Source organism: Primulina huaijiensis, chromosome 12 (genome assembly GCF_012295235.1).
Source record: "Primulina huaijiensis isolate GDHJ02 chromosome 12, ASM1229523v2, whole genome shotgun sequence".
NCBI classification, from domain to species: Eukaryota; Viridiplantae; Streptophyta; class Magnoliopsida; order Lamiales; family Gesneriaceae; genus Primulina; species Primulina huaijiensis.
In genome coordinates this window covers 8,636,307-8,664,137 of record NC_133317.1, presented here as the reverse complement: position 1 = coordinate 8,664,137, position 27,831 = coordinate 8,636,307, and the positions used below count along the sequence as shown (strand labels likewise).

General features: G+C 34.6%; 1 protein-coding gene and 1 long non-coding RNA gene across 4 annotated transcripts; both read left to right on the top strand.

The window, feature by feature from the left end:
* Nucleotides 1-4,192: 4,192 nt before the first annotated feature.
* Nucleotides 4,193-15,329, top strand: LOC140989833 (probable protein arginine N-methyltransferase 6). 3 transcript variants are annotated; one of them, XR_012177581.1, is made up of 13 exons: nucleotides 4,193-4,580; nucleotides 4,827-4,892; nucleotides 5,160-5,228; nucleotides 5,885-5,920; nucleotides 6,253-6,372; nucleotides 7,106-7,174; nucleotides 7,337-7,414; nucleotides 7,670-7,748; nucleotides 12,182-12,276; nucleotides 13,721-13,805; nucleotides 14,157-14,362; nucleotides 14,593-14,860; nucleotides 14,947-15,329. XR_012177581.1 is itself a non-coding variant. In XM_073459273.1 (13 exons), the coding sequence occupies exons 1-13, from the start codon at nucleotides 4,329-4,331 to the stop codon at nucleotides 14,987-14,989; spliced, it is 1,263 nt and encodes a 420-aa protein (XP_073315374.1). In that variant the 5' UTR covers nucleotides 4,193-4,328; the 3' UTR covers nucleotides 14,990-15,329. The 3 variants fall into 3 exon arrangements, 2 of the variants coding, with proteins under 2 accessions (XP_073315374.1, XP_073315373.1); XM_073459273.1 differs by having other exon boundaries at nucleotides 6,253-6,318; nucleotides 14,742-14,860; XM_073459272.1 differs by having other exon boundaries at nucleotides 14,742-14,860.
* Nucleotides 15,330-24,709: 9,380 nt separating this feature from the next.
* LOC140990557 (uncharacterized) lies at nucleotides 24,710-26,924 on the top strand. The gene is made up of 3 exons (XR_012177663.1): nucleotides 24,710-25,170; nucleotides 25,651-25,868; nucleotides 26,063-26,924. It is a non-coding gene; the product is annotated as an uncharacterized lncRNA (long non-coding RNA).
* Nucleotides 26,925-27,831: the final 907 nt, after the last annotated feature.

Below are 27,831 nucleotides of genomic sequence, written 5' to 3'. Positions count from 1 at the left end.
ATGTCTCATATGCAAAGACTACATACACAAGTTTATTGTCTTTGTGCAACACTCACTCAACTAATCTTTGAAGTTCAACTCTCTTGTATATGTGTGAGTGACTGTGTGTGAGGAATTTATCCTTTACAGTGTACATCTCAAATGTATCCTCACACAAGGACTTGTGATCTCAACTAGCTGATTTCTTCATGCTAACTGCCCATGCTTTGAATCCCCTTCAAAAGCTCTTGTTTGATTTTCACGATGTTGTATTTATAAAGCCCAACAATGATATATACGTTAGACACAAGAATATGACCGTTTGGAAAGTTTCTGTGCTATTTCTGAAATTGCAACGGTCAAATTCGCCTTTTTGGACATTTTCCCGACTGGTCAACTCTAGTCAACTCAGCTGGTTGTTCAGTTCAGCTGGTCAGCAACTGGTTCACTTCAGTTCAGTTCAGCTAGTCAGCAGCTGGTTCAGTTCAATTCAGTTGGTCAGCAGTTGGTTCAGTTCAGTTCATTTCAGCTGGTCAGCTGCTGGTTTAGTTCAGTTCAGCTGGTGTGCTGAAATCAGCCTAGCTGATTTCAGTTTGTGCAGAACCAGTAGTTCATCATCATTTATCAGCATCTTAAGCTTCGATTCAGACTTTGACTTTTGAAGACAATTTGTAGATCATTGTCTTATCTTTTCAACGCATACTGAATCGTTTCATTTTGATAACCGAGCTGAAAGATATGACCAAAATACCGCAGCTGCTCAAACCAAACTGATTGCTGTCTTTGTGTGATCAGTTACGATCGGTTTGACCTAGATAACATCCGATTTTGCCTAACTGACGTGAAATACGATTTGTTTCAAATTGAGTTTTCTGATCAGTTTTGGTGGATTGTCATTTGAATCATACAACTGGGAGATATCATCAAAACACCGAAGCTCGCCAGAAATTCAGTTTCAGTTTGCTTCTTGTGTTTGCAACTTCACACATGAATAAATATGTTAGAAATACAATAACAACTTTTGTTAACATCAAAATCAAGATTGCGAACATGAAATGTTCCAAAACGCTCTATTTTGTTTCAGCTTTTGTGCCGAGGCTAGCTTTGAGATTGGCAGAGTCTTCATAGGTGGGTTCACTATTAAGGGGATAAAATCGTCTTCACTTACTTTTACAAACACAATTGATTTTGATCCGGAGTTGGAAGATTCACCATGTTCATATACACTTTCAACATATTCAAGACCAGTTCTGCTATCATTCCCCATTGTTAGCATTGATCAAGTTTCGATGAACTTGACTTGAATTTAGCAAGAGTGTTTGAGGCCTTCTCAAGATCATCCTTGACTTTTCACAGTTCAAGATTCTTTCAACTCAGTAGGATTTCAAGTCGAGATAAGCTGCGATAAGCTGCTTTTTAGCTCAGTATTTTCTTTTGAAAGCATCGAGTTTGTCTCATTTCTTTTGAGCCAGTCATCATAAAGCTCTTCATACATTGTTTGGGCAGTATCTACAGTAAACTCTTGTTGATCAGATCCCTGGATTTCATCAAAGTTGGAGTTCTCCAGAGATTTAGCATTGAGACATAGACATTGAGAGGGTGTTGTGGCCTGGTGTTGCAACACCAGTGGCAACACCAAGTGGATTGACTTGCAGTTGGCGTGAACTATTCAAGATGGCAGACAGAGAGGTGAAATCATCTCCTTTGTTGGATTCAATTTCTTCATCAGAGTCTTGATCACTCAAAGAAACCGCCATGCTTTTATTTCTGCGAAGTCGATTGGCACACTCATTTGCATAATGTCCATATCCAGAGTACTCTCTACATTGTTCGGAATCCAAGATTCGGGTCGAGCCATCACTTCATTTCTTGGTTTAAAATTCCCTTGAGTAGGTGTAGACACTTTATTTCTCTCAAAAGAGACAAAAAAAGGTTTCGGTGTTGACATGTTTTTCTTCTTGTCTCTCATTCTCTTCAAGTAATCAACGAACTTTTTAGTAATCAAGGATATTGACTCCTCACCGAGATCAGATTTAGTAGCTTCTTGAATTAGATTGTTGACGGAGTCATCAGTAGCTTGCAATGCAATGGCCTTCCCTTTATCTCTTTTTTGTATATCCAAATTCATCTCAAAAGTCCTAAGAGAGCTTATTAAATCTTCCAGATTCAGAGTAGACGTGTCATTTGATTCATCAATGGCACATATCTTGATGTTAAATCGTTCAGGAAGAGATCTTAATACTTTGCTGACAAGCCTCTCATTCAACAAAGGGTCATCGATGCTGAATGCTTCATTAGCTATGTCCCGAAGTCTTCGATCATATTCAATAATGGTCTCATTTTCCTCCATCCTGAGGCTCTCAAATTTGGAGGTCAGCATCCTCAGCTTGGTTCTACGAACACTTTCTAATCCTTCACAGTGTTTTTGTAAAATATCCCAAGCGTCTTTGGCAGATGTGCAATTTGTGATAAGACTGAACATGTTGACATCAACAGAGGTAAAAATGACATTGAGTGCCTTAGAATTGAAATTTGAGGTGTGAACCTCATCATGAGACCATGCACTCTCAGGTTGGACTCGGCTATCACCGTCAACATCCACAATTCTAGGTGGTGACCAATCATCCAGAACCTGTTGCCAAGCTCTTTCCTCGATGGACTTTATGTACATCCTCATCTTGACCTTCCAGAACGCATAATTCGATATATCCAAGACCGGTGGTCTAAAAGCAGCACTTGAAGTCAATGCATCCATTGATCTATTAATATATTTCCTACAAACACAACAGAAAACCAGAATCAATCACTTAGTGTATCAAGCGATGACTCTGATACCAATTGAAAGGACTGTTGATCATAAACGGACATGAAATAAATTATATTGTGTGTATCAGATGTTAGTGTTGTGCTCTGGTGTTGACTACACAACATGCAGCGGAAATTGATTATTAAACACACACGTAAACTTTAATAAATAAACATCAGATTTAAATTATGCACAAGTATAAAAACTTGTGCATTGTCTCATGGCAAAAATTTTACTAGGAAAATATGTAATTTGTTTACACAAAACAATACTAGTGAAAAATTAACAAAATCAAATTACTTGACTCTCCAAGGAATTAAAATGCATCAAAATCAACCAAACTCAAAATTAGATTCATAAACCGAAGTTGTTTAAAAGCAAATAATAGAATAACACTCTTCGATCAACACTCTGCGTCAGTGTTGTTCTTCACGTGTCTTCAACACCAATCAGCAACACGGCATAAACGTGAATCAATCACTCGAAGTCTTCACACGAAAATCTTCAACTCTGAAATATGAGTGTGTTCAGAGAAAAACTCCAGCAGCTCTCGTCTGAAAATTCTCATCCCATTTTTGTCTCAATATTCCATATATATGCAACAATATCCTACAAACCTGGAAACAAGAGTTTAATATGCATAAAACTATTTCAAACTACGATAAAATATTTTAGAGATAAATACTATATTAAAATCAAATCTTATAATATCTAGAGAGAAGTCAACCAATGTCTTATCATCTAAAAATAAATCAAGCTATATCTTTTAATCTAAAAAGGCAAAATCTTAAATTGATAATATCAGTTTAGCAAAAATTCTAAAGGAATAAAATATTCCTTTCAGTTGTCAAATTGGTCTTTTCGTCATGCACTTGAGTTGCACACCATATTCGTCTCACATGTCCATTTTATAAGATGAATCTCTTACCCGACCTGATCCATAAAAAAATATTACTTTTTATGTCAAAAGTATAACTTTCAACTCTAGATATGGATCGAGTCGACCCATATTACGGATATCTCACAAGAGACTTATTCATCCCAAATAGAAGCCATAATTTCATTCTACACTTCATTGTTTCATTTCACAAAACCCCTCAATACTTCTCTTTCTGCTGAACGATGCGATAATTTCGTCATATTCCTAGGCTAATAAATTGACCAATTTTTATTAAAAAAATTGTAACATTTGGGACTATTTTGACTCGAGCAAATCGTTTGGGACTGAACCTAGAAAAAGACAAAACGTATATGATTGAACTAAGAATTTCCTGGAAAAAAGAAAATACACATAAAAACATGGCAAATGTAAAACCTATATATAAAATATATTTTAATTTGTAAAAAAAATAAGAAATATTTAAAAAAAAATTTCAATTTTTATATTCTATTCTAGGGAACAAAATAGACCAATATATGTACCAGAGTAGTCCTCACTGTTTCTTCAGACTTCAGCTTCCGTTGCCATTACGCTTGTTACCACCAAATTCAATTTCTTCTCAGGCTAAGCATTTGTACCTTCCTGTCCGCCGGCTACGGAGCTATGTCGCAGGCGATTGGTGGTGGAGACGGCGAAGTTTACGGGAACGGCAACCACCACGGTGGTGGCGTTCACTCGATTGGAAGACGAATTCGAAGGAGCAACCGCAGATCACGTGATTCCGGCGGTGGATCCGATCCTAGGGCTCCACATCCGCGTCAGGAGAAAGATAAAGCTCCGCTTCCGTGTACGGACTTCGACGTGGCCTATTTTCACTCCTACGCTCACCTCGGCATTCATGAAGAAATGATAAAGGTGCGGTACTTGTTTCTCCGTAGGCAGAGAGTCGAGTCGCTAGTTTACAAAGCCTTAGGTAGCTCCTGGTCAGCATCAGGTGCTTGAGGATTTCCTAGTTGTGCAGTGCTGGTGTTGATGAGGTCTAGGAATTTTACCCTCGTCATTTCTCAAACCAGATTTGATTAAAGGAGATAGATGTGTTGCTTTTAGTTGAATTGTAAAGTTTTGGTGATCATGCGTGAACTTGTCTTTTCATTTACACAGGATCGTGTGCGCACGGAAACTTACAGAAATGCAATTTTCCAGCATCAAGATCGTATTGAAGGAAAAGTAAGCATTTGTATAGACGGTTGGTAGTTTCAATTTAATTTCAATTTCAGGTAACTGTTCCGTGTACAAAGATACCTCCATACTTTAGCTGCTACTATGGTCTGTGCTTTAATTAGAATTTGAGCCCACGTGGATGTTATTTGATGTTTGCTGTCGGTTAAAAAATAGAAAGTAAGATAGAATGCAACTATTTCCTAGTCAGTTGTGGCTAAATTTCTAAATATTGATTTTATTATTAGCTGTTGAGTTTTGACTCTCTCATCTCAGGTGGTAGTTGATGTCGGTTGTGGCACTGGAATACTATCTATTTTTTGTGCTCAGGCCGGGGCACGACGGGTGAGATGCTGTTACAGTTTACTGACCTCTCAGTTCAGTCTACATATTCCCAACATGGTTCCAACATTCTTTTGCTAATATATAAATATTCTGCATTGAAATGAATCGTGACTTTTAAATTGCATGATTACCACACTTATTCAGTTACTTTTATTTAAATATTTTAATGTTCTAACCTCATTCATTTAGGCCACTATTCTTCTATTTATGTTGATGATTTCATATTCTTCCACCACTCAATTTGTAAATGTTTTGTATCGCAACCTGATCTGAGCATTCTGTACTTTTATAGAGGCCATCACCCTGGAGAATGTGAACAATCTAAGAGGAGCAAAAATGAGTTATTTATTTGTGAAAGTTTTTTTTTCTTTTCTTATTGTTATGTGACACTTGATATTTTGCTGGTCTAGCCATCCCGAATATTTATCATTCAAACAGATAAAAGTATTTAGAAAATGAAAGCTCGACTTTCTGGAATGGAATGTTTGGGGCATGGGATGGTTAGAGTTAATTTTACAAATTACAACAAAAATTGGTATATTTCATGTGTATTTTAGTTGTCGAGTCATGTGACATGTATGTCTTTATAACTATTTTCCTTCTTTCTCAATTTAGGATAGATAGATTGTATTGATCTCTAGTCATTTTACTATCAGGTGTATGCAGTGGATGCCAGTAATATTGCAGTTCAGGTATGCAGTGATCTGGTTTCAAATCTTCTTAGGATATGTAGAATGTCATTTGATTTACACGTGAAAACCATAAACATAGCTCAGTCATGGAAACGGTAAAATAATGAACTAAGCATGTCCTTCTTTGTTAAAACCCTTTGAGTTGATATGAAAATGAGACAGCATACAGGAATTAATAAGTATTGTGCCTTTCTTGATTCAGACTGGAGAATTTGGTAAAATAGTTATTATGGCATTGTTAATCCTCCTTGTGAGAAATGGGATATCAATTTTGGTAGTTTGTGTTGTAACATAGTTTTGATAGGTGGTGTTGTTTTGAAATATTACCGCAGGCAAATGAAGTAGTCAAGGCAAACAACTTATCTGATACCATCACTGTTCTGCATGGCCGTGTAGAGGTTGCCTCTTTATCAATTCCCAATTCTCTCAGCAAGATTATCTATTTTTCACCGGTACTTTATCTATAATTTGATTTTCAAGAGGAAAACATATCATCCTCTATGTTCTGAATTTTTTAATTTGACAATTTTCGCAATTGTATCAAATTAGTTTACCCATCATATCTTACTTGAAATTATTAGATTTGTTCAGAGACTATCAAGAGTGGATTTGTGTGTGGCAGCCATGAGGAGTGGACGCGGTTAAAATTTCCTGTTACCTGAAAAGGCTAAAGGCACAGTGCAAAAGGCTATGTTCTTTGAAATAAGTAATAATTCATGGGTGTGAGAATACGTTTTTGCCCGAAAACAATTGTAATGTTGTTAAGAATAATGTGCTCTCTATAATTATGACCTGTTGACTCTTCTCGAGTTTGCTTTTGGAAGTTATGTGTTGAATACTTCTTCACATCAGATTCTTTGTAGACCTTGATGTTACATTGTGTCGGTCAGTGGGATAAGGTTCAACTGTTCTCTTTTTTTTTTTTTTGGCGGTGGTGGCTGTAGGTGGTGAAACTGGTTTTATACACCAAAAATTCACTTTATTTTTTTGCAGAATAGAATAATATTTTGGGAAAGGGGTGTGGGGGAATGACTGACTATCACACCTGCGTCAGAGTACTGTAACCAGCATTTTGACCATGGTTTTTATTGTGACTATTATATGTACTTCAGATCTTCTTTATAAAGTACAAGTTGATGTATTTTCATTATTAAGAATAGAAGAATAACTGTTTTCTGGTCTCAGGATGTTGAAATCGATGAGGAAGTTGATGTTATAATTTCGGAATGGATGGGTTACATGCTTCTGTATGAGGTAAGTTTTGATACATGATAGCCAATAGTCTTAAATGGAAGCATAACTGTTTGCTTGATGCGTTTTCTTGTGAATATTTTGGATTACTACATTTTTCTCTGGTTCGAGCATTGGCTTCTTTCCTTGTTATTTCACCTTATGGACTTTTTGACATCCTACTAGAGCATGCTGGGGAGTGTCATTTCTGCTAGAGACCGTTGGTTGAAACCTGGAGGCCTTATACTTCCCTCAAATGCCACGGTATAGATCAGTTATTCCCTTCTCTTAATCGCTTCTAGTTTTTAGCACGCATATTATGCTATTTGTCCAACTGTAGAGGCTGCTGTACTGAATTCGCTATTTAGCTGACCAGCTCCATGTTACTTGATATCAAAGTTTAATCTCTTTGTTACATAGTTGGGTATTGGATACAAAACCATTTAGTCATGATTCTATCCAGAGCATTTAATAGCTAATATCTGGTGCACATAATGTCATCCTTTATACATTATGCAGTTGTACATGGCCCCTGTCTCACATCCATGCCGATATGGTGAAAGTGTTGACTTTTGGCGTAATGTCTATGGAATCGATAGTGAGTATTCGTCTGAGAATCCTGTTAGTTATATTTCTTGAAATTATTGAGCTGCATTGCCTGGGAATGAGATTTTGTATTATCTTTCTTTTCTAGTTCAGAAATATATCCTATCACATAAATGTTTTATTTATTGATTAGATTAGATGGACTTAAAAGTTTGTTCTATCGTGGATTCCAATCATTGTAGAAATTCTATGGCATTAATACTGAGAAATACAGGTACTAGCTACACTTTTCGTGGTTTCCAGTCAAAATAATGTTGATTAGGAATGATGTCATTATTGTAGTAGTCTATTTTCTGACTCTATTGAGTTTTAAATTTTGGCGGAACTTGGTGCCAAGAATTGTGTTGTTTTACCAATTTTGTTACTCTTTAGCCTCTATTTGGACTTTTTGACACACTAAGTTGTCATTACTTTTAAATCCATTATTGCTTTCACTTCATGTTGAATGTACCAAACAATAAATGTCTCTTATTTTATTGTGCATCCAATTTAAAACGGCTTCACAATCGATGATAATATTGTTGTGTTGTGGAATCTTTGCTTTAGGAAGTCGGTCACCCTCCCATAGGGATGTTGAGGAAGTAGATTTTCCTCTGACCTTGTCCAGAGACGAGTTAACTGTTGATGTGGTTGGAAAGGTCCATTTCCCTTTCTTGCAAGCCACCTTGTCTTTTTTTTATGAATGACCCTGTCCTTCCCCCTACAAATTCTTTTCTCGAAGAAAGCCTTGAAACCCGTCAAGGTTTGAGAAAATGTAATCAAAAGCTTAACAAATATATGATCCGTGTTTTATAAAGAAAGGAAATTCTACTCGCGTTGCCCCCTTACTGGTATGTGCCTTGTAGAGCTTGCTCGAACCTAGAGACCACTTCCTTGTCTCTTACTGAAACGTCTGTCTTTCTTTTTCTTAAAATGTGCTAGAATTTTTTTTTTTTAAACCTCCCTAGCATCGGCCGAACCACAAAAAGTACATAAAATATTTTGGACATCATTTTAAAATAAACACAACCAACTATATATTTGAGAAATACAGCCCATACTATAATCTCTCAAAAACCACTCCTCATTAAATCGTCGTAAAAATATCTTTAGCATCACTTAAAATCATTAATCATAACTAGTGCGGAAAACTAGCGTCGGTCCTCGGGTTATGTGCACCTTCAGTCCAGCAAAGTCAACCATCAAGACCTCCATAACCACCTGCATCAATCACACCTAGTGAGTCTAAAGACTCAACACATCATATTCTTGATACCAAATAATACGTATAAAAATCAAATACAATAGTGAAAAATACTTGTACTTAAAATATCGTTTTCATGAAGATGCAGAAACTTTAAACAAAAACATTTTCATGATGCATAAACTTTAAATAAAAACATTTTCAAAATGATGCATCATCTTTAAACATAAACATTTTCATAAACTTTATCATAAACTTTTGCATAAACGTTTTCATACCATCATAAACATATTCATATTCATATCATAATCAACATATACGTATTCATATTATCATCAACATATACATATTCTTTTTTCTTTTCGTTGAATTTAGATCGTTAATTGTGACTTTCGTGTTCATCTACGTCTACGTGTTGGGTGATTGATCCATCTACATGTAACCACAGTACTGGGCGGCGGGGACACCAGCAACACTCTCACCGGTCAACTGGGCCTTGACCTTACGTATTAACATATTATCGTATACATATACATATCCGTATCCAAGGAAACACGATCGTCGGGCTCCCCCTGGGACCATCACCCTCACGACATTTCCAACATATCATCGTATTAGTCACAATTACTTCACTTCCTTCAACGTTTTATATTCTCATCACTTAATGAAATTTAAACTTGCATATAACGTTTTTCTTTTTAAACCAAGCATGCAACATGTCTTTTAGATGTCCACGTTAAATCATAAAATCCATAAACATTTAAAATAAACGTTTTAGCTTATAAAAATCATAAAAAGCCATAAACATTTTAAAATAAACATTTTAACATCATAAACGTTTAAAATAAACATTTTAACGTAAAAATCCATAAACATAAAAATTGCATAAACATTTAAAATTGACATATTAACATATAAGAATTCATAATCATTGAAAATAATCATATTAGCACATAAAACAGCATTCAGGACACTGTCATGACGTTTACTAATTTCTAGGTGTAAAAAGACCGTTTTACCCCTGGACGTAAAATTTCACGTTTTTGACATTTTCTTAATTCCATTGACTCTAACATGTCCCAAATATTTATTTAAGCTTACATGAATTTTCTCATATTTTTATTTGGCTTAAATCGATGACTTTTAAATTAATATTTAAATAAGACTTATTAACGCGTTTTAATCCCGAATTAAACCAAACTTTAATATAAAATTCCAAAATTAAAAACTTAGACTTTTAATAATTATTTAAGCTTAAACCTAATTTTCCATAATTTTATAAAGCTTAAAACTAGGCGTTTCAATTAACTCGTTAATTAGCGTTCCGTGAGGCGATTAAATCCCGATTAAATCCAAAACTTGTTATTTTGACCCCAAATTTTAAACATATCATTTTTAGTATTTATTCTACCCTTCCAAGTCATGAGCCACAGCCGTGGACCCATGGATTCAATTTTTGTTCTTAAATTTTCGAAATTGACACGTTATCGAACACACTGAGCCATCTCCTAATTTACTCGAGCCACGCCCGAGCCACCTTGAGCCAAAACCTAGCCAACCCACCTAGGGACCCTACTGACCAAGCCCAGCCCGTCAAACCAGCCTTGGCCCGCTCGAAAAGCTCCTAGAACTCGACCCAATATTCTGCATGTGTTGTGCATGTGTATCCTAGGGACCTTAGGACTCCTATCTAGGCTAGGACCCCTTCCAGCCCTTAACCACTTGACCCCTCATGACCCTAACCTTCCCTGGACCACGCCCAGCCCATACCCAGACCAACCCAAGCCCTGGACGTGAGCAGCAAACCATTGAAGCATTGACAGCAGCCTCGTGCGTACAAGCTGCCCATGCACTTCATCATGTTCCTTCGAGCCACAGCGCACCCAAGCCGCACCAGCCCTTGCCCAGACCCTAGTGCACCCTCTTAGGACCCTAAGGACCTAACCTAGCCCAGCCCAGACCCCCTGGCCGAGCCCCTCTCTTCCCTGCACCACAGCAACAACCTACGCTATCCTTGTGCTTCTCGGGTGGGAGTCCTAGCTTGCTAGGACTCCTCCCCAGCCATCCTGACTCGAGTCCTAGCGTGGCTAGGACTCTTCCCTTGACCCAGGCCAAGCCCCAGCCGTGGCCCAAGCCAAGCCATGCATCACAGCCCTTACAACCGAGCCCTACATACACCATGACAGAATTTTGGTTCCAGCTTGTGTGTGCTGTGGTTGTTCAGCGTTTTGGTGTGTTCTTAGGACTCTAAACTCACGTGAATTCATGCTTGATCAAGTCCTAATCATGGCAGCCCTCTAAAACATATAAAAACATGATTTTGGAATCAAATAACACATGTTTAAAGCATATATGCACATAGTTACGAAAATAAAACTTGTGTGCTTTGTTTTCATGCAAATTCAAACTTAAATACATAATATGGTGTGATGATGAGTAAAAGGAGAATATGGCGTGCCTTTGCGTGTAAAACGCGCGAATTATCGTTGACGATTTGAAGAACGACGACGTGGGACGACGGCTTGAAAACTCTAGCAAACTTGATGCCTTTTTCCTTCAAAATTTTGTGTGTGTGTGTCGTGTATATGGTTAGTTTGGGAGAGCAAAAATTCTGATTTGAGGCGTAGGAAATTGTGAGGGTTTGAGGTGGTTTACATATTATATAGTTTAATATTTCTTTAATTAAGATTAGGCCCATTAAGCACCCAATTAGGCCCATTAGTGCTTAATTAGGATTTTAAAATAATTTTGTTTAGGAAAGTTGTGAATTTATTAGCCGGGTTGCTAATACGTTCAAGTTTTTATTGAAAATCCAACACCGATAAAAATTACGTCCCGGCGTATAAAATCACCTCAAAGCCTCCTTATTTTCAAAAATAAGAAAAAGCATCACCCATAATTTAAATAATTAAAAACAATTATTTAATTAAAACAGTTTACGTTTTTCAGTCCTCGGTATGCAACAATGTAGAAAATATATTTTTAAACATGTAAATATGCACAACATAATTAATCCATGGAATTAAAACATTTAATTAAAATACAAGAGAATTTAATAATTGCATGCATGTGGTTTGCGTGGACCTTTAAATTTTCGGGGCGTTACACTTACGGTTTCACAGTAGTCAATAAATAATTGGCATAAGATTTTTCACTTAACTGCTGCATTGGCCATTTTCCAGTTGTCTCTTTCGCATTCTAACTTTTCATTGCAATAGTTGATGTATTGTGGTTATGTGTAGTGTCTGTCGTGATGCCGTTAGCAAAACAGTGTGCATTTGAAGAGCCTTCTGTTGAGTTAATCTCTGGTGAAAATGTATTGACATGGCCTAATGTGGTAAGTCCATGTATTTAAGATCTTTATTTTTTCATCCACTATACACATAATATTCTGTCTTTTTAACTCGTATTCATTCGTCCAAAACCTTTTCATTTTTGTGTGCTGTATGAATTATTCTTTATTGCTGTAAGGTTATTTGGCACCTCTTGCTGAATTTAGTTTGTTTCTAGAAAGCTTTCAGCATTACATGTTGTGCTTTTAAGATTATTCCATGGCTACTGGGTATAGCCTTTACCAGGACAACTGCACTGTTTGGGATCCTTTTGGCTCTTAATTTCCACTTTTGTCATTTGTTTTGTTTTTACCTGTTCATTTTATTTATTATCCTATTGTTTTTGTTTTCTTGTCTCCATCTCTTTCTTTTTTTGGTGGTGATTTAGGGGTACGCCGTGACTATGGTATTAAATTTACTCAAATATCCCGAATTTTGGGTTTTTGTTGGGGTTTTATCCCACAAAAACGAAGTCTCACTTGAAGTTCTTTTTTGCAAACTTCCACCGAAAATCTGGAGATATGGTGAAAATTTTCCAAAATCTATTGAAATTTTCTGTAATATTATACCAAAACTTACGCAAATGAAATACAGATGAAAAAAATTATATCTCCACAATTATTCGATGGTATTGTTCTAATGTCCTTAGAGATTTCAGAATTCTCTACTAGAATTTTGAAATTCCTAACCTACCGAAACATTTTCAACTTTCAATTTTTCTAAACAAAATTTGTCATCGGAACTTTAAGAATTTTCTGAAATTTTAAGAAAATCATGAGATATATCAAAATCGAGCATTGTAGATGCGCTGGTTTGCTGTAATTTTTTTAATGGAGGATGAGAATTATGATTTCATGAGTAGGTGATACTTTTACTGCATTCGGGGTGGAAAGATGAAATCCTGTTGTTGCTTGGCAGTGAAAAAGTGGGGGAAAAAAGGTGCAGAAACTGTAGATGATGACATGAAATTATACAACAAAAAATATTAAAGCTTAATGACAAACACATGGTGACTATATAATACGTGTATGTTAGGTTCTGTACATTAGTATTTGTCTATTTGGGCTCAGAGATGGGATTTGGGTCTATTGATCTAAGACAATAATCTCTTGGTCGGTTTTGAACATCAGTTTATTTATGGGGAACACCAAGGCAATGACAGATAAACCATGGATTTCCAGCGATTGGTTTCAAAGTTCTATGTGAATACTTTGCGTTCTTTGAGAATTTAAAATGATCTGAGAAGTCGCAGAATAACAGTTTACTGCATTTTAGTCTCCTCATTGTGCATTAGTATTTGATTGCCATTCAATACCCATTAATTTCTCCGTTACAAACTATTTTTAATTATTTCCCTTATACAGTAGTAACATGTTCAATTTGCAGTTATACATTATGCATTTTACTAGCATTTGACTTTTTGAACTTGATTCCAAACTCCTGTGACAGGTAAAGCATGTGGACTGTAGTACTGTAACAATTCATGAGCTAGAATGCGTTTCTACAAAATTTAAGTTCGCGTCAATGATGAGAGGTAAAGTACTTCCCATCCATGATACATCTCTAGCCCTTGTGAGTCAGTATGTGTATTCATCCATCTCTTTCATGCATGCTTGCATACTACTGTGCCCCTAATTTTGTTCCCTCGAGGTGCATATTCTTGCTATTTTTCTTCCCGTTTTTTGTTTCTTTATTCACTTATCATTCATGAGCTCATATTTTTTTTAATACAATTGTGGGGAGGGAGAATAACTGGTAAGAGAGACTGTGCCAAATGATACTATGGCTCTTGGCAGCTCGTAGTTTTTTCTGTTTACCTTAACAGTTCGTATGATGCCAGAGATGATTATTTTCATTGAAGTCCTTATCTTGTTAATCATTCTAGCACCATTTCACGGATTCGCTTTCTGGTTTGATGTTGAATTTGGTGCGCCTGTAATGTCCTCTTGTGACAATATTGAACAATCTGCATCTGTGGAGAATCCTGGTGGTCGTGTTACAGATTCCTCTCAAAAAAAGAAACGCTCCAATCCCAATGACACCCTTGTGCTATCTACATCCCCTGAGGAAGCTCCTACTCATTGGCAGCAGGTGTCTTGCATACTCTCAACATTTAACCTTTTCTTTTTGTTGCATGGTAGTAATATGCAAACACGTGCTTTGAACCTCCAATATTTAGAAACATGACTAGCTATTAGCTTTCATAGGCAGACCCAATGCAGGCAGTCGCCCCCCTTAAATCGAATTTTTTTAAATTTTATCTCTTTTTAAAAAAAAATCAAGTTTTCCTCCCCTAATTCTGTTGAGATGTACCTTCTCAGTCTTGCTCCTCCTCCCTAAAAATCCTAAGCTGCCTCTGGCTAAGTTTGTTATCCTTATGCTGAACTCTATCATGACTCTGCGATTGTGATAAAAAAGACCACCTCGTCCTGCTTATTTAGTCGTCAGATTCAATCCATGGAATTTGCAGACATTAGTCTACTTCTATGATCCAATTGAGGTGGAACAAGATCAGCTTATTGAAGGCTCTGTGACTCTATCTCAAAGCAAAGAAAATCCCCGGTTCATGAATATTCATCTAGAATATGCGTAAGTAAAAAAATTATCTTTGTTTGCTTCTATAATCATATAATCTTCATGATGATACATTGATGGTGATTTTTACCTTCTGGCAGATCAAATGGTTGTTTTTTCGTCAAAGAATCAGTTATGCGGTGAATGAAGCAGTAGTTTCTTCCGATTTATTTCCAAAGCTCCCAAAAATTGAACTCCAGAACGTAACGGAAAGATACATGGCATCTGTTCGATTTGACTTTTGCAGATTTCGGTTCCTTATTGATATACTTGCTGTAGGCACCAGATCTGTGCTGCAAGACGTAATTGACCTCAAGATGGCACTCTGTCTGATCATGACATGCACAAATATAGGGGTAAACTTTTCGAGCAATTTAAGATTATATTTTTTCGGTCAGCATTCTTTCGCTCCAGGAGTGTACACAGGCTTTGGTGGCTATTGATGATCCTAAGTTTTGTTTCATCATCTTCCTTTATCCTTGTTCTTTATTTTAAAATTTTACTCCCACTTGAACTTGAAATTGAAGCAGCAGTTGGCTTGGACACTTAAAAATTTATTGTTCCTTGTTATTTTTCGCTTCTTCATTTGTTTCCTCGTGACTTGATTCACTATCAAAGTCACGAGGTGAGGATTCGTGCGAGGTTTGGGGTTTTTTGGTATCTGTTTTGACGAGAGATTTGATGGAGCTTTGACCTACTTTCAAATTTTATATTTTTGGAAATAGGTTTTAAAACTTAGATATGATAAGTAATATGTTGGTTTTAAGTGATTGTGTGATAAATAATGACAGTGTAATAGTTTAAATTACCAGTCAGTATGCAGTTGAAACTTTTGAAATGAAAATTGTTCATCCAAGGATGTGTTGGTTCTTGAACACTCTCTTCTCCCAAAATGGGATTGTTTTGTGATGGATTTTTCTTAGTGATCGCTCTTTTCTCTTCTTCTTTTTTCTATTCCTAAAAAAGGTCTCTTATGAATTTTGAGACGGTTGTGAGACCAGTCGATCTGATTTATATGTGTAATAAAAAAATAATATGTTTGACATAAAAGTAATATTTTCCCATGAGTCGGGTCGGATTGGAGATTCGTTTCATAAAATTGACTATTTCTCGTTATGAACCTCTCTTTCCCAAAGATGTTTTTCTCTTGAATGGTTACAATAACCTTGTCAAATATACAAATTAATCTTCGAATAAATATGTATAGACTACAGAGATACATATGGACGTAAAGGGTTGCATTGTTTGAAGATAAAGAGAATGGAAGAGACAAGGGAGTATTAAGAAAGAAATTGAAATATCTTTTTATTGACAAATATTTATATTTCACGATTACAATGTTAATACAATATTACAATAGCAATATAAATATATTTTACACCATAATTGATACTGATAGAAAAGTATGGAAGGAAAGATCGTGGAATCTTTTATCAATAATTTCTCAAAGGAGGGTTAAATTAGTAAATTCGGTCGAAACACGCGAGAAATTCTTATTAAACAAACTATAACAATTTAAAAGGTTATATATTAAAATTATGATCAAACTAAGGTTAAATTAAAATTTTTTATACATTTTTGAACGTTTCATTACTCGACTATTATCACAATATTAACTTATATACAATCTTCCTTTATAAAAGTTTACGCGGGCTAAATCTATCTATATGATTGTTAGGATCGAAAATGAATTTAAAACGAATAAACAAATTTATCTCAAAAAAATATTCAGTTGGATTAGCAACAATGAAATTTTGTTCCTGTCAATTGGTCAGTAATCAATCAATATGAACCGTGCGGAAGTAAGTTTAATGAAACTGGTTGAACAAATTACTTTTGCTGGGATGTTGGTCATCAAGAAAGAAATCGGAAAAGAAATGGTAACTGAAAAGAAACCAATTAATAAGAAAGGAATCAAGATAACTGGATCCAAGTCAAAGAGGAAAATCATTCTACAATCTAGTGAATCTGAGGTAACAACTCCTTATAATCTTCTGAAAAGGTAACAACAACAAAAACTAGACTAATACCTACACCAATCAAGGCAATACATATCTTTCATATACAAATGGCCGAGGACACTAAAAACAAGGCTACTAACTAGCTAGTCGAAAAATTGAAACTGATAGCGGTGGCAGTTGCACCGAAAAAATCAATATGCCAACGGCTTTCCCTCCTCCAAGACCAACAAAAAGAGTAATCATCTGAGATACCATCCAATCCACCAAGTCAGGGCTGGTCTCTCCCTTCTTCTCAACCACAAGGAAAGAAAAATATAAGGTAGCTGAAGTTCATGGCTCAGAACCAATATCAGCTATCCAGACCCAAATATACCTATTGATGGATGAAGTGAATAAATTCGCTGCAGAAAGATCAAATTCTTTGATGAATGGGTGGCATTCAAGACAGTCATCTTTGCATCAAAATTGAAGAAAAAAAATGTGCTGAAGAGGTACATAGCATTAGAAAATTTTGTTCTACAACAAGTCAATACTATGGTCATAGCTGAAGCTCTTCAACGACAACATTATCTCCTGAATCTTCTAAAGATTCAAAAGCTGACTACAATTTGTTCCAAATAAAGATCCAATTATGATATTTCTTGCCCAACTACATTTGATGATATAGCTATGACAAATCAACTAGATATGGAACTGGTCACCATGCAAATGAAGGTCAAATTCTGGGATAATGATCGCAAATTTTTTGAGCCAGTGGATACCTAGGAACAGAAAGTATGTGGTTATTCAGTTCAATCTGTCTCTGAGAAGCCAACTGATACTGACTCAAAAGAAGCCAAAATGGCCACTCAGTCAAATCCTATCACCTCTCCACCTCTGAATCAAGAATCTTAATGATCTAACAAGCAAGGTCTTTTAGCATTGATGCTCTTGGACTAACAGTTACTACATCCAAAGAACTACCCAGAATAGTTTCGACTTAACTGATGAAACAACATTGGATCAGATCAGCTCAAGTCTCACTGGAATCTCCTATGCTAAACAGTTCTGAAAAGAAGTAATCTGAATATTGAGGAAACCTTAGAAATTTCAAAAATAAAATGCTCAGAGAAGTGTTAGATCTATCCAGGGTATGATCGACATATTTAATCGGTTGGAGCATATAAAAAAAGACCAGGCAGCCACTCCTACTCATCTTGGTGGGCAAATTCAAGCCAATAAATTTCAAATTTGTAACAAGATAGAGGAAGTTCAAGCAAACTTTAATGTCAAAATTGAAGGCGTCGGTTCTCAGTTACTCTATATTCTTGCCTACCTAAAGTCACCATCCGGCGTTGACAAAAAGAGAGAAGAAAAGAAGTCAACTAGTTCCAATTAACCTAAATCTACTGATGCGCAGAAGAAATCTATTGATAAACACTCTAGTCAGCTTAGAATATGATACATGAAGAACAATACCTATTTAGTTAGTTAGGCAGCTCAGTTGTATATATTGTCAAAGATAAATGAATTCAGTTTTTTTACATAATTTTGTCAAACTCCAAAAGAGGAAAATTATTGGAACATGTTAAGTTTTGGTGATTGAATAAAGTTGTTGATCTAAAAGTTAATTATAGAACCTAATTGAACTGAATTCAAGGAGGAAATTTGAACTAAGAAGTCTAACTGATTACAAAGACAGACAGATAAAACATAAGAAGGTTACTGATAGCCAAACTGATTCTAGGACGACTGATGAAGCCAACTGACAGTCTATCTAGTTGATCAGTCAAACCAAATCCATATATTCCATAAAGAATCAATAGATATTTAGTGCTTGTCCTTTAGGGCTAAGAGAAATGATGTTTGTTGCCGTAAAAGCCTTGAACTTGTGCAAAGTTATAGAGTTTCTCAGTAAGGCTCCTGAGTCATCAAACAGTTTCTTCAAGGGGAAAGCAAATCCAACTGATTGTTTCTCATTTATAATCATTGCCTCGAGAATCTATAACATGATGACTGGATGGTTAAATTTGATTCATGTGACAAAGGATGTCATCAACAAAAATTTCTATGTAGTGTAGCATCAAAAGAGCCTACCTTAGCCAGAATTGGCTTGGCCACGACGTCAGCCAGAAGTTGATACTCCAATTTCATCTTTTTGTTCTTTTCAGAGGTCTTGATACTATCACCGGATGCAGAAAACTTCATCTTCATATCCTTAGCTACTTGCTGAGGTACTAGAGAGAAGTCAATTAACCCTTGAATAGGCAACTGAAATAGTGCAGAGAAATAATCATGCTCGATTAATAGACAATCCTCTCCCAGAGGAATCAATATCTTCTCATCTTCAGCTATTATCCTTCTTGCGTAGAAAATTTTCGGCTATCAATGTCCAACGAAGAAGCGAGAAAATTCCTAAGTCCAGATGACTCAACAACTATGAAGACTTGAGAGACATCAGCATCTTCTATAGAATAAATTGATTCAAAATCAACTGCAAGAATGTTTACGATATTTGAAGAAGTCCATCTGAAAAAATTCTTGATATAGAAATTAGATGATTTTGGAGGTGAAAGACAGCAAGGAGTTTGAGAGTAGATATGCTTTGAATAAGAAGATGCAAAGGTAAACTAAAAAATTTAGGGATTTCAATCATTTAACATGTGCGATTTTTAATCTGGTAACAGATGAGACACGTGTTATTCTATTGATGAGAATTTTTTAAATTTAGAAAGATAATAAGTTCATTGTATGGAAAACCTTTTTTTAAAAAAAACTAAGTAATTAAGTCGCTCATAAATATTAATAAACGAATTTAAATGAATTACACTACTGAATGATAAGATCAGTTAGATTGAGATCACTTTCTATCAGTTATGTTGTGATACTAACTGTTAGTTTAATACAAGACTAACTGACGACTGTCTTATCAGTAGGGCTTTATGATTCAGTATCCCCCCTAAATTCATGCATTTATGATAAATTAATAAGTCCTAAAATATTTCTGAAATAGAAAAACTTATTCTCTAAGAGTGGTTTGGTGAAAATATCTGTTGCTTATTGTTCAGTTGAAATATATTTCAATCTAATATCCCTCTTCATTACATGATCTTGAATAAAGTGATGACAAATGTCAATATGCTTAGTCTGAGAGTGCAAAACCGAATTGTATGTGATGACTATTGCACTTGCATTATCGTCGAAAATTGGTGACTCATTGGCATCAATTCCATAGTCTTTCGGTTATTGTTGAATCTATAGCAGTTGGGCACAACAGCTCCCAGCAGCTAGGTATTCAACTTATGCAGTAGAAGTGGGAATTGATGTTTACTTCTTACTTAACCGAGAAATCAGTCGGTCTCCAAGAAACTGACATGATCTGCTTGTACTTTTCTTGTCAAGCTTACACCCTGCATAGTCTGCATTAGAATATCCAACTAGATTGAACAATGAGTCTTTAACATACCATAATCAACCATTTTGAGTTCTTTTAAGATATTTAAGAATTCATTTAGCTGCTAAGCAATGAGATTGTTTTGGATCAGTCTGAAAACGTGTACACATACAAACAGCAAACATGACACCTGATCGACTGACAGTTAAGTCTAATAGTGAACCTATCAAACCTCGATGCAATGTTATCTCGACTGATATTTCCCCTTCATCTTTATCAAGCGTAACTGAAGAGCTCGTTGGGGTTGCTGCTGCTGAACAATACTTCATTCAAAACTCCTATGTCACCCTTTCTTGCTCACGGAAGGGTTGTACTAAACGGTTACAAGTAATTTGAAATCATCAACTTTACTAGCACTTAATGATACCTAACTGAAACTCTTAGTAAAACTTCAATCTAAATACTTTGAGTAGTAAGACTTCTTGCTCTCAATTACACATATATGACAGAAAAATTATAAGCACAAATTTGATCATCAAAATGATCAGATAATGATATATCAACGTGTGCTGACTATTTCAATTTGACTCTCGAAAAGCTTTTACAGAGAAGATCAGTTTGCTTTTATAATCCAAAGATTGATGGTATAACTGTTTAACTTAGATCTTGTTCAATTGATCTATTTATACCTCTAATCTGCAACGGTAATATTTTCAAAATATATCTGTTTCCAAATGCAGATGTCGTTGTTGACATGTCATCGTCCTTTCTGACGTGTTCTAGTAGTGCACCGAAACCTGAAATTCTGTTAAAGGTTCAGTGACTGGTAGTACGAAAAGTTTTATCTGATATTTCAGCTAGGCTCTGATCCTTAATTACTGATCATTCTAATTCTATAGGAAATATATGGATTTGGTCTGATTGATCAACTAGATAGATTGTTAGTTGGGCTTCATCAGTCGACCTAGAATCGGTTTGGCTATCAATATCCTTCTTATGTTTTATCAGTCTGATTTTGTAATCAGTTAAGCTTCTTAGTTCAGTTTCCCTCATTGAATTCAGTTCGATTAGGTTCTGTAATTATTCTTTAGATCAACAAACTTATTCAATCGTCAAAACTTAACATGTTCCAACAATGATTAACTAAAATTAAATATCTAAAATAACTAACTTTTGGTATTTTAGTGAAATTTTTTATGATTCCAATAAGACCTTTTTATTTCCAAATGTTTAAACCACTATAAAATTATTTCTCATTCATTTTTCTATCAAATATTTTTTTTGTTATTTCAAATTCAAAAGTCAATAATTTCTATTTTATATCTTATATACGGCCGACTCACCTCGCAACGAAAAATTTAGGAAAATAGCCCTCCTCACAATCCCATTTAAGAAAATAGCCCTTGTTTGTCAAATTCTCAATTTACCCCTTTATTAACTAATTTAAAACCATTATTTAAGTAAAAGAAAATACTTAAACGCTTAAACAGAAGATTTTTCTTCCCTTCCTTCAACAGCTCACATTCCAGTTTTCTCAGTTTTTTTCTTAGACTCTCCTTCTTTCTCAAAAGCGCAGAAGCCGATGGACTGGGCAGATTGATTTCTTGATTGCATGTGAATTCCTCAGTCCTGAACCATATATTTGAATGGTAAACCCTAGGTCAAAATCTCATTTTTGTTGCATATTTGTGATCTTTGTGTGTTAGAAATCTGTTTAAAATTTATTATTCTAATATCTTCCTCATTTATCCTAAAAAAATCATCACTTGAAAAAGAAGAAAAATATTTGAGATACTGATTGTCGTTTTTGCAATGAATATTTGCGTAAAATAATTTTAAAACATCTATTGTGCTAGTGAGTTAACAATCTTTCACCAAATCAGTTTTCGAGCCTTTATTCACCTGTTTAATCATGTGCAAATATGAAGGCATAATTCTATAACTCTCTTCAGGACTTCCAAGTAACTTATCCAAAGCAACTTGTCTTCCCTTCCATGCTTTGAAGTAATTAATTTCAACACTTTTATTTTGCATCATCGTAATTATGGTTTTTGGTTCAGGCAACCTGAGTTGTCCTTTAAAATTTTCAACCAAAATCTTTGCTACAAAGTCTAAAGTTGCTTGTCGATGCATTTTCCTCCGATATGATAGGTCACAAGTATGTGTGTTACGATAAACACGTATAGAAAATTGCGATGAATTCTTTATTTGTGATGCACGTATTTTCCAGCTGCAACTCGGTGTCACACATTTAACATCATAAATTTTTTTGTTGGATTTTCGAACATCTATTTCAAAGGACGCATTTAAACAAATCTTAAAAAACTCTGTTTGAAATTCATTCTTGCTCTCAAACTCTTGACCGACAAAAAAGTTAGACAAATCATTAAAAGAATATGTCACATTCCTTTCAATATCTTCTACCGCAGCTAATAATGTAGAATCTTGTACATCTTGTCCAGGACAATAAAATTCAACTTGTATATTCTGTGTTGTACACAATATAAGCTCATCAACATGATTCTATTCATTCGCAACAAATTCATCATCAATTATTTCAGTTACCACATTATCAATCTTTGCTATTTCATCCACCATATTTTCATGCTCATTCATTTTATCGTCTAAGTTATTCTCAAAAAATGCCCCATCAAAATATTCATCATATGTTCTCTCATTACCACCATATATTTCAGTTTCACATCATCTTTGCAAATTTCAATATCTCTAGAATTTTCATTTTATTCATAACTGGTTCCGAAGCCATTTGTTTTGATAATTTCAACATGAAGCAAAGGACTAACATTTGAAACGCCAAAAGACAGATATGTTGTCAATGCTCGTGAGCTTTTTATATATATTGGTCTTGGATTACATACCTCAAATTTTGGCAAGTAACTTAGCTTCAATAACATATCGTGCCTATCCAATAATAGATATATGTCTGTCAGAAATGATTACCAAGTTAGGATCATCATTAATAAACTCCAAGTTAGGATATATGTGTGTTATGATAAACACGTATAGAGAATCGTGATGAATTCTCTATTTGTGATGCACGTATTTTCCAACTGCAACTCGGTGTAACACATTTAACATCATAAATTTTTTTGTTGGATTTTCGAACATCTATTTCAAAGGACGCATTTAAACAAATATTAAACAATTCTATTTGAAATTCATCTTTACTCTCAAACTCTTGACCGACAAAAAAATTAGACAAATCATTAAAAGAATAAGTCACATTCGCTTCAGCATCTCATACTGTGGCTAATAATGTAGAATCTTGCACATCTTGTTCAGGATAAGAAAATTCAACTTGTGTATTATGTGTTGTACACAATGTAAGCTCTTCAACATGAGACTCTTCAACATGATTCTCTTCATTCACAACAAATTCATTCTCAACAATTTCTGTTACCATATTATGAATACTTGTTATTTCATTCACCCCATTCTCATGCTCATTCATTTCATTGTCTAAGTCATTCTCAAAAAATACTCCATCAACATATTCATCATATGTTCTCTCATTACCACCATATACTTCAGTTTCACAATTGTCAACCATCTCATCATTATGATCTATACAAACTTCAAAATCTTTAGCATTGTCAGTTTTTTCATAACTTGTTTCAAAGCCACTTGTTTTGATAATTTCAACATGAAGCAAATGTCAAACATTTGAAACCCCAAAAGACAGATATGTTGTCAATGCTCTTGAGCTTTTTATATATATTGGCCTTGGATTACATGCCTCAAATTTTGGCAAGTAACTTAGCTTCAATACCATATCATGTCTATCCCAATGAAGTGTCTCAAAAATTGCATCTTCAACATCTTCAATACTTATATTACTATCATCAATAGATATAGCATGTCATCCCGAATTACTTCCATCACACCATGAATATTTATGTTCACTGTCAACCTTCCATTCACCATCAAAATTAATTAAGATTTGAATCATATCGTTGTCCACACAATCTGAAAAAAAAAATATATGAATAATGGATGTAAGGGAGTTGGAAATATATAACTATAACCGATTGATTGAATGATATGAGACCGACTGACTGAATGATATTAAGCGACTGTGATATATGATTTAACCGACCGACAGACTGTAATATATGATTTAACCAACCGACTGAATGCTATTGACCGATTGAAATATATAATTTAACCGACTGAAATAAATGTTTTAACAAACTGAATGAGAAATCAAATTACTTGAGTAGCTGATAATCCATACACATGAAAACATAAATGGCCAAATAAAATATGTTATACTGATATTCCAATAATCCTATGAAAACCCGTATTGCATGAGAATGAAAATGTCATTAATCTTTGATTCTAATTTATATTTTTTTGGAGAAGAGAAAATGAAGAGGTTAAAAAAGTTAGAAATGAAATGAAGATGGAGAATGATAAAAATGGGAGAAAAATGGACAAGATGCGATGGAAGGAAGAAATGAAGAGAAGAGAGGAAGAGAGAGATGAGAACCTTACGGTGATTTGGGGGAAAATTTAGGAAATTAGACTCTATCAAAAAGTCATTTAAGAAAATAGTCCTCTCACTACAAATGTCATTCTTGCCCCTCTTTAAATTATTATTTTAAATAATAAAAAACCTAATATATCACTTAATCTATCACTTAATCGCTAATATTCTCCCCAGCCCCTCTTCTCTTTCCATTAGTTCTCGACCATTTCATTCCATTTTTTTCTTCAACTCGGTCTGCTTCCTTATTCCCTCATACCAACGGAAAAATCAAAAACTGCATTCTTTTTCTTTGCACAATAATATCTTGTCTGAGTTTTGCCTTTTCTGCATTCATGTATATGTGCGTGTAATTTAGGGTTCTTAGTATCAATGTTTTGTTAAACTAGATGCAGGATGAGGGCTTTTTCTATTGCTCAAGCACTCAAAGCAAAAGAAGATGTGGGGGTTACATCATAACAACTTCATACTTGAATGGGGCTAGGTTATTCTCTTTCTTTATCTTATTACGTAAGATTTGTTTACTTCATATTCCAGTCTATTTTAACAAGAATGTATGTGAATAAACCTTGCCAGAAAATGTATTGGATTGATTAGCTTGTGTCATCTATCATAGAAATTCTTAAGATTATTGTGGGGATACAAGGGAGAATGTCACGGGCCATTTGCAAATAATAGTCTCCAAATAAAAAAATTTAAAGTCAATGACGGTACGTTCCCTCCTCTATATTTGCAAAAACATTTCTCAGGAGGTTTACCCGGTGCACACCGAAAAATAGCTTTTACAGCTTACTATGACAATAGCATTTTCCGATTAATTACTTGACACTTTTCACTTGGGATATTTTATCAACTAATTCACTATAACAGTATTCTGGCAAGAATATATTATTTTTTTCCCAGAACTGCTATTCTCAAGTCTCAATCGATTTTTATTTATGATTCTTTTGATTTCTATACACAGGCTGTTAGATGTTGCTTGAACAATAAAGCTGGATATTTTGCCTCAATCCATGATCTCGCATTTGGATTTCCCTCTATTCCACTGTATCCACTTGAAATCCCTGTCAGTTTTTGGATGGATTAAGTATACTATCCATGTCTATATCCAACTAAAGGCATCAACCAACTGAAATTCCTAAAGGAGAAAAAAAATCGGAAATGGTTGCACACAAAATTTAGGTATGTTCATTATTGCTTTAGAAATTTCATGAATTTTAACATATTCAGTTTGTTAATGAATTAACCAATAAGCATGTCTGTAGATTGAAAAGATTGAGTTGTTGATATTATTGATTGACTTTGTCTCAATCTTTTAATATCAAAGATTTCATGTAATCTATGAATTTTAAAGTTGATTATTTTTTTCGATCAAGATCTCTTCTCTTTGAAACTTCTTGTTGGTAGAACGAAGAATGTCGGAGATGGTTGCACAAAAGATTTGGGTATGTTCATTTTTGTTTTGAAAAATATTTTTTTTTTGCATTGCTATTTAAATTTCATATAAATTTCATGAATTTCACATAATTGAGTATTTAATTTATTGATACTACTAGTTGACTTGATTAATTTTTTTCAGGTTAATCTTCAACTCAAATATCAGAGGAGAAGTATTTTAGTTGCAAGTTAAGTGTACATTCCAAATATCAAAAAGTCAGTGAATTTATATTAGATTGCTTGAATGAGCAGGACATAGACTTCATGGTTGAAAACACACAATTTGGCAATCTGATTAAGTATGCTGCGGATTATAATTTATATAGTCAAATTTCATGGTTTATGGTGATGAGACAAGTGTATGCAACAGACGAAGATGAAATGTGGTTTGTTGTAAATGATAGACCAGTCAGGTTTTCTAGAATGGAGTATGCATTGATAACAGGGTTAGATTGTTCTGATAATTTTCCTGATGAAGTAGTAGAAGTTTCAGACTTTTGTGATAGATATTTTCAAGGTAGTGATAAAGTATCTGTGAAGGAAGTTGAAATGAAGTTGAAGGATTTGAAAAGTGTGGATGAGTTGTTGAGTATAGAGAGAGTGAAGCTGGTTTAATTGTACTTCGTCTGTGGTGTACTACGGCTTATAGCTCCAATTAAGAATCCTCAAGTTGATAAAGAGATTTTTAGCCTGATTGATGATTTTGATGTTTTTAATAAGTACCCTTGGGGTACAATAGCTTTCAAAGGAGCTGTTTGTGATTTGAAGATTGATTTGAAGAAAAAAGAAGTTGTGTTGAGCAAAAAACAGAAAACGATAAGTTTTAGAACACTGGAACCCGTGATATGGTTGGATTCATCAATCCGCTACAAGTAATTAAATTTTTTTTTGAATTTTTCCATATGATTCAAATATGGTTGATTATATGTGTTTTTATAATTTTTGAATTTAGATTCTTGCATACGAATGCGTTCGTGGTATTGGGGAGCGTTTTGCGAAACAAAAAGAAGGAGACAATACATCTCTTCCACGCATGTGCCAATGGATTTCCAACAACTGGTCAAAAAAAGGATCTCCTAGATATATTGACATTTTAGATGCATCAAAGAGTGGTAAAAAAGGTTAGTGTATTTAGCATATAATTTAGTTTATTAATATATTTTCTATTTGTGTATTACTAATTTTAAAATATGTTAAATTTACATATTTTTAGGAGTATTTTGTCACCTATAGATCGAGAATCTATTGCTCCTTTTATTAGAAATATTTTCATTGAAGATTCTTGTACAGATTCCCATTTGTCCTATATTAATTCATTGTTGTTGAAGGGAAAATCTGTGTACTGCACTAAGAATCTCACTCTTTTTGAATCTAAAGAGACCATTCAATCCAAAGAAGAAGTCCATGAAAGGAAACTTTGTCCCAAAAATAAGTCAAAGAGGTCTTCTAAACTTTGTCTAGCCAAGAAAGTACTAGAAAAACAATCCCATCAAGTCGAACGAGATGATGTCTTCGGCAAATCAGATACTAGTGGACAAGTTAAAGCTTTACAAGAGCACGTGGACAGAAACTTTGTGGAGTTGAAAGATATGGTTTCAAATTTGGATAGCAAACTTGAATGTATAATGGAAGTTTTGAACATTTCAAGTCTTTGCACAATCTAAGAAAAAGAATACCCATGAAAAATGTAAGCTCTGTGAGTTTTAAA

Coding starts and splice junctions, on each gene's coding strand:
- LOC140989833 (XM_073459272.1), top strand. CDS start 4,329: ATGTCGCAGGCGATTGGTGGTGGAGACGGCGAAGTTTACGGGAACGGC. Junction 13,806..14,156: donor GTTCGCGTCAATGATGAGAG/GTAAAGTACTTC, acceptor TAATCATTCTAG/CACCATTTCACGGATTCGCT. Junction 14,861..14,946: donor AATATTCATCTAGAATATGC/GTAAGTAAAAAA, acceptor ACCTTCTGGCAG/ATCAAATGGTTGTTTTTTCG.